The 10,174-nt window shown below is 35.8% G+C and overlaps 1 protein-coding gene across 1 annotated transcript in view; it reads left to right on the top strand.

Moving 5' to 3' along the window:
* The first annotated feature begins 1,663 nt into the window (after positions 1 to 1,663).
* The window catches only part of dok1b (docking protein 1b), a 34,589-nt gene continuing 26,078 nt past the window's right edge, over positions 1,664 to 10,174 (top strand). Inside the window, exon 1 of the mRNA XM_079810656.1 lies at positions 1,664 to 2,027. Within this exon, the coding sequence (XP_079666782.1) occupies positions 1,971 to 2,027 (57 nt within the window). The 5' untranslated portion in view covers positions 1,664 to 1,970. The remainder of the gene's footprint in view (positions 2,028 to 10,174) is intronic.

Below are 10,174 nucleotides of genomic sequence, written 5' to 3'. Positions count from 1 at the left end.
TTGATTCTGATCTTTAGATCAAAGCAGGTTAAAGATTTTTTTTTAACCATTCCGTTTTCTTTTTGTTTTTGCTGGTTGGGTCAGTAGTCCAGATTTCCACAATATATATATATATATATATATATATATATATATATATATATATATATATATATATATATATATATATATATATATATATATATATATATATATATATATATATATATATATACCTATACGTGTGTGTGCATTGTGCCAAGTGTAAAGTTTGGTGGAGAGGGAATTGTGGTGTGGGGTTGTTTTTCAGGGGTTGGGCTTGGCCCCTTATTTCCAGTGAAAGGAACTCCAAATGCTTCCACATACCAAGACATTTTAGACAATGTCATGCTCCCAACTTTGTGGGACCAGTTTGGGGATGGCCCCTTCCTGTTCCAACATGACTGCGCACCAGTGCACAAAGCAAGGTCCATAAAGACATGGATGAGCGAGTCTGGTGTGAAGGAACTTGACTGGCCTGCACAGAGTCCTGACCTCAACCCGATAGAACACCTTTAGGATGAATTAGAGCAGAGACTGTGAGCCATGCCTTCTCTTCCAACCTCACAAATCTAGAAGAATGGACCAAAAATTCCCATAAACACACTCCTAAACCTTGTGGAAAGCCTTCACTGAAGAGTTGAAGCTGTTACAGCTGCAAATGGTGGGCCAACTTCATATTAAACCCTATGGATTAAGAATGGGATATCCTTAAAGTTCATGTGCATGTAAATGCAGACAATATAGTGTATATAAATATAATATAATATAGATGTATATAATTATTTTTCTTTGTTCTACTGTAGTTTAATTTAATACTGTAACTTTTAATGTTTGCTATAAAAGCTGGAAATTATACATCTATACTATAACATTATAACAAAAAATACTTTTGCTGCAAAATTATGGCACAAGGTGCAAAATATTTCAGATTTAATTGTAAATTTTGGACCCATTATTACTGCTTCAACCCATTATTACTTGAACCCATTATTACTGCTTCACATGCTTCCATAAGTAGGCCTAACACATCTTTATCGTGGCGACATTAACAATTTGCACCAATGTTTAATTTATAACAGAAACCAAATGTTTATGTTTGCAAAACATGTACAGTACAAGATAAAGGATAAAAGACAAACATATCAGTTGATCTACAATATGAAAACACACGTGCGAGCAAACTATGAGAGGCAGACCAATGAAGGACATGGATCAAGTGCTTAGGCCAAACAGTGCATTCCTCTCTAAAAATAAAAAGACTAATCATGTAAGTCAATAGGACACCCAGGATTTGCCAATAATAGGACCATAATTATTTCAGTGCTAAATGTTAATGGTTGAGAAATCAAATGAATGGTGGTAAATACATTGCAGTAACGGCACCATAAATTGCAGCCATAAATTGGCAACAGCACCTGTTGCACCTGTCTTGTAATTTTTCACTGAAAACATTATAACAGGTATTATAACATATACATTATACAAAACTATCATAATTGCAAGTGAAAAGAGTTGGTTTCAGGCGTCATGCCTTGCCTATGTTTGGGTTGAGGAGTAGGTGGGAGGAAAGGCTGTGGGCGCGCGCTTCCTCTATCGCGAGGAGAGAGAGAGAGAGAGAGAGAGAGAGAGAGAGAGAGAGAGAGAGAGAGAGAGAGAGAGAGAGAGAGAGAGAGAGAGAGAGAGAGAGAGAGAGAGAGATCAGCAGCAGAGCAGCGTCTCAAAACTCAGGACCAGCAGCATGAAAACACTCTGTTATAACATTTCGCCTTTTCCCTCCAAACATTCATTTAACAGCTAGATTAATCTTAATGATTTCCAGTCGAAACGCCCCTGAAGAAAAAGTTTTGCCAAGCGGAAGTTCGCGCGGTAGGAAATCGGAACAAAGTCTAAAGAGTGAGAAATATATATTTATCCCTTATCTTGCTGTGCCGCGGTAGAGTGTTTTAAAAATGGACACTCACGTTAAGGATGGACAACTGTATGTCCAGCATCAGAAGTTTGGAAAGGTAAGAGCTTGTCACATATAACTTGTGTTTGATTTGAGAGGCAACCAATGACATGTCTGACATGATGAACACGAGTATCGTTATCGTAGCCTACTAGTTTAAACGCATGTGACAACTTCTTAGACATGTCATCTTTGTATTCTTGTTTGAAATACATGTTTTTATTTCAAAATGTCAAATTTTGATTCGGTGACTTATGTGGTGTAGCCATCAAGTAAAATAAATAAATAAAATAAAAAACGAATTTCTTTGCACCTTCAAAACACTTGAGTGTGCACAAATCATCAAGTTTCCTAACATTTATCAAGTTAAAAAGTATTGTTTTTAAAAGTGTAACACATTCTTGAGTCATTAATATCAAGATGTTTTTTTATGTTTAGTCTTTTCTATGAAATGTCAAACTATGACATTGAGAAAAAAGACTTCCTGCATGATTTTGTGCTACACTGACTTTGATTCGGTGGACAAATTTGGTGTTTTTATCTTCATATATTAATAATACTTTAAAACAAATTTGCATAACTGTTTTTTGTTTAAAGAAATAATGAAAAAGTATGCGTAACCATACAATTTCATGATCGCAGACTTTCAGTCACTATAAATGAAATGCATGTATTTTTAAGTATAACTTTTACATATAACAAAAAAAAAAAAACCTTATCACGTCACTGACCCTGAAAACAATGTTTTAACATTAACAAATTAAAATGTATCCAATCATATAGAGAGTGGCAACTACAACGTCAGCCAAAATGTTAAAAATGTCAACATTTAAACATTTTTTTAATTAAAAATAGTTTCTTTTACAGTAAGAAGGAATGACTCTTATGTCTATTCCTCCTTTGCATCATGAGATAGTCACATGAATGAGTAGCCTACATCAGATCCTGTGCTACAACGCATCTTCAAGTTTAAACTGTCTTCATGCGTATTCTGTTTTAGAGTCACTAACTACATAAACAGATTCCTTTTCTTTTTCATGAGTGATATCTAACCACCAAACAAGAGTAGGTTATAGCCTACATACACGCGGCCAGCTGTGTTTAGAAATAATTTCCACTCTCGTCTGTCCACGTGCAGTGGAAAATGCTACATCACAGACACATGACCACAAAAGGTTCTGTTTGTTTTCTCTCTTATTGAATATGTTAGGCATGTATTTTTGTCATTCTTTAGACGTTGATATGGGTCATGTCTTCAGTCAGACCTGTGTTGGATCAAGAACGTCTTGCTGGAGCAATGGCTTGTCATTAATTCATTATTCACTTCCTCTGTCTGAAACTACTTTGTGATATGGAAGTAAGCAAATTATGAACACACAGCACAGCTATGTCTTTAGCCTCAAGCAACAGCACAAATTCAAATTGAGGATATAATGCTGCCATTCATTCATGCAGGTTTTTCCTATATCTTAGTTTCTACAACTAAATAGCCAAATGCAAGATATCTTGTCAACAATAACACTAGATTTCTATGACTAAAAATAATCTTGTGTGCTTGGTGACGCCTCTTTAGCAGCTGAGAGGCTGATGATGGACTCATAGTCTGATGGCTGAATCATAGGATCGTGCTGCTGTTGGGAGTTGTTGTCCTGGTGGTCTACAGATTAATAATGCTGTCTATATATGCAGCAGAAATAGATACAAGTATCAACATACCAAATGCAAAAGAGTGAATAAAAAAATGAATGATTACATTGTGCTGAGAATTTTTACTCTGCACAAGCATGTGAGTTGCATCATGAAGATATGGTTGCACTTTTTTTTTGGGGGGGGGGGGCAATACCGACTACCTAAAACCTCATTGCCTTCATTGATGTAAAGCTTTTGTTTGGTAATGAAGGTTTGGATAGTTTTGAACAACGCAACATGTCGCTGTAGCCTTGTGAATCACACCGTCAACTCTTTGGAAGGCGTGCAAAGTTAAACCAAGTTAAGTCATCTTTTATATAGTGCTTTATACAATACAGATTGTTTCAAAACAGCTTTACAGATATAACAGCAAAATTATTCAATAGAACCTTTTCACATTTCCCGGTTTCTCAGAAGCAGAAGTCGTCATAGTTGGGTTAACTTTTATAGCTGTGAATGAGAGTATACATTAAATAGATTTTTTGTTGTGCCCATTTGCTCAAATAGCAAAAGAAAAACTCCACAATGATTTCACAACTTTCAAAAAGAGGGCAAAAATAGAGTGAGATTGACAACGGCAGTGAAAAGAGAGAAATATGTTAATTTTACCGTCACTCCCATAGACGCTGTATAGAATCACCCTCACAGCAGCGTTAACTTGTTTTTTGTAATTTGATGCAAAAGTAATATAATACAAAGTATTAGTGTCATAAATGTAAATGCATAAAAAAAAAGAAAAATCTTTGCAGGATGACTGTTGAACGCACAGTCTGTGAAAAGGGTCCATGGTGCAAACAGTTCATTCCCCCTGTACAGCAGCTCTAAAAGAAACTAGTGTCATTTTTAACCTGAAGTCAGTTCAGTGTTGATTCAGTTCCGTTGTAAAGACCGTCGATTATTAAATTAGTACATGTCAGTTCTGCAGAAAAGTTGTCATCGTCCAGCTCAGTTCAGTTCTCGTCCAATAGTGTCAGTGCAGTGAGTAAAAATGTTAAGACCAAACAAAGCCATTGCTTTTTAGTACTATCAATTATGTTTATTTCATTTTTCTTACCATGTTATTAGAGACCTGTTTTCATTGCTTGCCCAACATTAGCATGAGCACAGACATGATTGAACATTTTCTCTATTTTCTGAACTAAGAAGAGCTTTATCCATGGTAGGCAGGTTTCAATATTTCACACACTACATTTGTAAGGCCTGCATAAAGGTTTTTACCTTCATATTTATGAGGTCAATAACATTGCCAAATACAGCATGCAACAAGCATGTAACCTTTTTTCAATAACTGCTTGTCCATATATGGAATTGTCACCACATAGATCTCTTTTATAACATGATCGTGTCTCTTTGTCACTCTAACTGTGTAACACATTTCTGTTTGACATTTTCAAACTGTTTCTTTCAGACAGAGAGACTAAGCATCACTTAAATATTTGTGCTACTGAACAAAGTGCATGAATAGTCATTGAGCACTGAGGCGGTTTATGATTGGTGGACAGTTTTTGATTGATTGAAGGTTATTTCGAGCAAAAATATATATATACTAATACAATATACATAGAAAAAATATAATAGTTTATCTCCCATATATACATATACATCTCATCTATACATAAATATCCATACACATACATACATACATTACACATAATAATTATACACAAACACACACACATACATACATATATATATATATATATATATACATACATTATTTACACATATAATACTTGCTCGAAAGGGTGTGGAAAGAAGTAGAACTTATTTCCCAATTCATTCCCTTATATTACACCATATAGCTGCTGTCATTGTTAAATTACCAATAATTTATGTGATATTATAATATTTTATATACAAAATACCCCATACACTTGCTTTAACATTCTAACACTGCATTGTTTCATACCGTACACCTCAGTCAAGGTGTAAAATCACCACAAAAAGTGACCACTTTCATAAAAGTAGAATTAAACCCTTTCAAGAAAGTGCAAATAGGGATAAATTAAAGGGATAGTTCACCCAAAAATTAAAATTCTGTCATCATTTCCTCAGCCTCAAGTTGTTCCAATCCTGTATGAGTTTATTTGTTCTGCTGAACACAAAAGAAGATATTTTGAAGAATGTTTGTAACAAAGCAGATAGAGCAACTATTGACTACCATAGTAGGGGAAAAAATACTATGGTAGTCAATGGTTGCTCTATCTGCTTGCTTACAAACATTCTTCAAAATATCTTCTTTTGTGTTCAGCAGAACAAAGAAACTCATACAGGTTTGGAACAACTTGAGGGTGAGTAAATGATGACAGAATTTTCATTTTTGGGTGACATTTGCAAAGCTCTTGAGGTTAACGGTATCTCTGCATTGTTTGAAACCTGGCCTTTACTGGTGTCATTGTGTGAGACATATGTGACTGCCCAAACAGTTTACAGTCATTAGAATTGTTTGTGTATGGATGGAGGAGTGATATCTTTTTCCTAGCTCACATTGGCCTTTGCTCTTACTTTTACTACAGCTCAAGGAACTTCAGAGTAACTGAGCACTCTGTTTGATAACCAACCAAATACGTACTGTACATTAAATATAAAAACACTAATGACTACACTAATGGAAGTAGTTTACACATTTCTGATCCTTCCCAAACAGTACGATGTGTACAGGCTTTTCTGGGCTTTTTTCTGAACAAATTGTCTTGCATGCTGCTCTATAAGACATGTTTTAATAAAAGAAGTATATAGTCAGTTTCAGAATGAAGTTTCATTGTGTTAATTTCCACATGTGCAGCTTATAATACAGTGTTTTCAGAATGACTCAGTTCACAGTAAATGCTGCTTCTAACTTCAAAGTTTACTGAATTTCACCAATGTTCTGCCAAAATGAAAGCTTGAGTATTTGTCATGGTAAAAGCTTGAGGGTTGGAATTCAAGACATAAATGTTTGTATTGTGGTGTTAGTTGGTTCTTGTAAAGATTGAACCCACCATGTTAAAAACCATGTTGAAATATAAACTTAAAATTAGGGCTGTTCCGGTTGCAGCCAATACTGACTACCGATTTCTTAGCCTATGTACCGAGAGAAAGATGCAGAAGCGTTGTTTTATTCTCACTGTTTGTGAAATTACAGTCTGAAAGAAAGATTTCAAATTATTACTATTTTCTGCATTACAAGTATGGAGCTTAGTTCAAATTATGCACAATACTTACAATCCAGAGTTGAAATTCAGGCCCTGAAAAGATCAATACTTGCACTTTTTCTTTCTTTTATAAAGTACTCAAATACACAATGGAAAATTGTTTTGTTCTTTCTTTTTAACTGTGGTCTGCTACTTTTATTGGTAAGTGGGAAGGCAATTGCTCACACTTTGTGCGGTGAATTAAGAGTTTTATGTAATTTTATTTAAAGATTGTTTTCTCTCATCATCTCTAAGCATGTCACTGAGAATCAGTCATACAGTTTTAAAAGAGCATTTGTGAATTATTTGGGAGGCAAGATATAGTTCCTATGAACTACTATTGAACTGTACTTCTACTTTATATCAGTATTTGGACCACGATTGGAGTTTGATAATGCAAAATATTAATAAAATCCAATTGTTTTGAAATTTGAATGTTAATTTCCAACTTCATGAATGGAAATGCATATGGCAGAATAGGGGTGGGGGATATGACCAAAATCGTATCACAATATGAGTAATTTTTTTTCTATTCAGAGCTGTTCTCATCCTTGGACTCGTCCTTATGCATTTTTATGGCCACGCCTAAATGTCCTGGAAAATCTTGTTGTCGTCTGGGAAAATTCTTTAAAAAAAAGTTATTTCTTTAGCCGAGTATAAAGAGTTTATCGCTGGCCCAAACAATTAGCGCTAGTTACAGAAAGCACATTTTCAGGAATGTTGAGTTTGATACGTGTGAGTAGTATTTTGAATAATGATGTTTAGTCTTGTGTTGCCACTTGCAGCCGTTAGATAATGCTATTAACTGCTCGAATGTATGCAGTGAATGTAAACTCGTAAGCTGTTACCTAATCACATCATTTTGATATAAAGTCACATTTGTGTGTTATAAAGTCAGAATTGCAAGATATAGTCAGAAGAATTGTGTGATATAAACTCGCAAGTCTTTTCTTCACAATTGACTTTTTTTGCACAGTTGCGAGTTTATATCTTGCAAGTCTGACTTCTTTTCTCAGAATTGTGAGATCTAAACTGCAATTGCAAGTTATAAAGTCAAATTCTGAGGAAAAAAGAATTGCGACAATTTTCGCGTGTCAGAATAGCGAGATAAAAAGTCACAATTACCTTTTCTTTCTATTCTGTGGTGTAAACAAGCTACCATAGTCATAATGTATGATTAAGAGCTCATATTGAAAAATGCTGGATTGTTAAGTAATGGCAATAAACTGTACGGCTTTTAAAGGCTTAGAAAGCAATATTTGGCATGATCCTTGTCTTTTATTCCCACCGTAGTAAAATTGAAAATGTCCTGGAAAAGTACTGGAAAATGGTTGCTGAAAAAGAGTGGGAACCCTGAGCAGTCACGTGGAACAAGTAGTAGCAGAAAATTCCCATCTTACTAGCTGTAATTACAAGCTCTATGAGGATGTGAACACTTTTTTCAAGTTGAAATCTTGTAATTACGGTAATTGCTCATAACAACATGAACTAGCAGTCCAAAAACTGTACCGGCTGATAAATTTCTACCGTGTCGGTATATCGCCCACCCCTATGTCAGAATATCTTGTTTGGTAACAGGTGATTATTTTCTGAAGGAGTCATTCATTTTGGTGCCATTGTTGGGGATCAATGATTTATTTATGAAAAAAAAAAAAAAAAAAAAAAAAAAAATATATATATATATATATATATATATATATATATATATATATATATATATATATATATATATATATATATATATATATATATATATATATATATATATTAAAGTTTGAACTTTAAAGTTACTGTATCATCCACATCTTAATGTGACTTTGGCTACATATTAACAAGATGGAATCACTGTGTGCAGTGTGACTGTATTTGTGTCTATTGGCATACTTTGGTTAGTTTTACATGTTTATGCTTTCCAAGCAATAGGCTGTTACCCACATAAAATTTATATTTTTATTAATTGTAATTATTTTCAGGTTTAAGCCTGTATGTTAATTTTTACTATGAGCATATTTTCATATAAACAAGCTGTATAATATGTTCTTAATTAATTAGCATATAGAACATGCAGCACAGCTGCAGAAGCAGACTTTTCATCAGATTAGCTTCGGATGCAGATTTGAGGAAGTTACAAGTCACTCTTTTTCCTTTCAATTGTTTATTTTATGAATAAAATAATGCCACACCACCCCATTCTATTATTGATTAATTTGATTTGGCATTAATACTATGATATGAACTTTTTGTTCATGAACTGTTCTGCCGCTCCTCGGATTTGGAATGCCCTCCCCGACCATCTGAGGGCACCTCAAACTACTGAGACTTTTAAAAAAGGACTAAAAACATTTCTTTTTAGGAGAACTTATGACTTTTAACCATTCAATCTATTAGTATTTTATCCTTCCTAAATGATCTTAACTGTAGCACTTTGAGATTTGTTCCAAATGTAAAGTGCAGTACAAATAAAATGTATTATTATTATTATTATTGTTCAGTTAAACCAAGGTTTGTATTTGTATCCACTGGCATTGGTATAGTCCTCATTGAATGCATTAGTCAGTTGAAAGGAAAGGGGCAGTTTTTAAAAGGAACGTGGCTACACAAACATCTGCAGAGTGGTAGAGGAAACAGAGCCTGCTGGGTAATCCCTGGGTAATGCGGAATTTGCATGCGTAACTCCGCCCCACCGCGTGGGTATATAAGGAAGTACGCTGGCAACATCGCATTATGTTTCTGCTTTGGAGCCAAGAGAACCTCTTCACTCCTTCAAGCCTACAACTGAGTCTTTGTCAAGCCTTCGAGACGAGCAGCTTTCCAGAGGCGTTGGATCTACGGTGCGTTCCAGTGATCGCATACTGCCTGCCTGCTGATCTGCGCAGTGGTCCGTCTGACAGCTGGTGTGTGGTCCCTGGGCGCTTCGGCGTCTCTGCGAAGCTTCCTCTGATAAAAGAGCTTACACGTGGCACGTCCTTTTCAGGATGTCTCGCCCGTGTACTTCTGGGTGTGGCCGGTCGCTGAATTCTTTTGATGGGCACGATCTCTGCTTGGTATGCTTGGGCGTTCAGCATGCTCAAGCAGCGTTCGTGGATGAGTCATGTTCCCACTGCGGGAACATGACCATCGCGGTCCTGCGGTCAAGACTCAAGGATCTTCGTAATGAAGTGAGAGTCCCCTCAACCACACCCTGATCTACCGTGCCCCCCGTGGCCGGTACTTCGGCTGGTGGTCAGGGTGACCTGAGGGTTACGGTGTGGAACAAAGCCCCGACGCTCATGCCTCGGGTCACACCTCCCTCTAGCGTTCCGCAACCCGCGAGTGTCCAGGCTGAAATCGCGGGGCCAGCTCC

This window comes from Gobio gobio (assembly GCF_949357685.1).
Source record: "Gobio gobio genome assembly, chromosome: 2".
Lineage (NCBI taxonomy): Eukaryota > Metazoa > Chordata > Actinopteri > Cypriniformes > Gobionidae > Gobio > Gobio gobio.
This window is presented reverse-complemented; position numbering and strand designations above follow the sequence as displayed.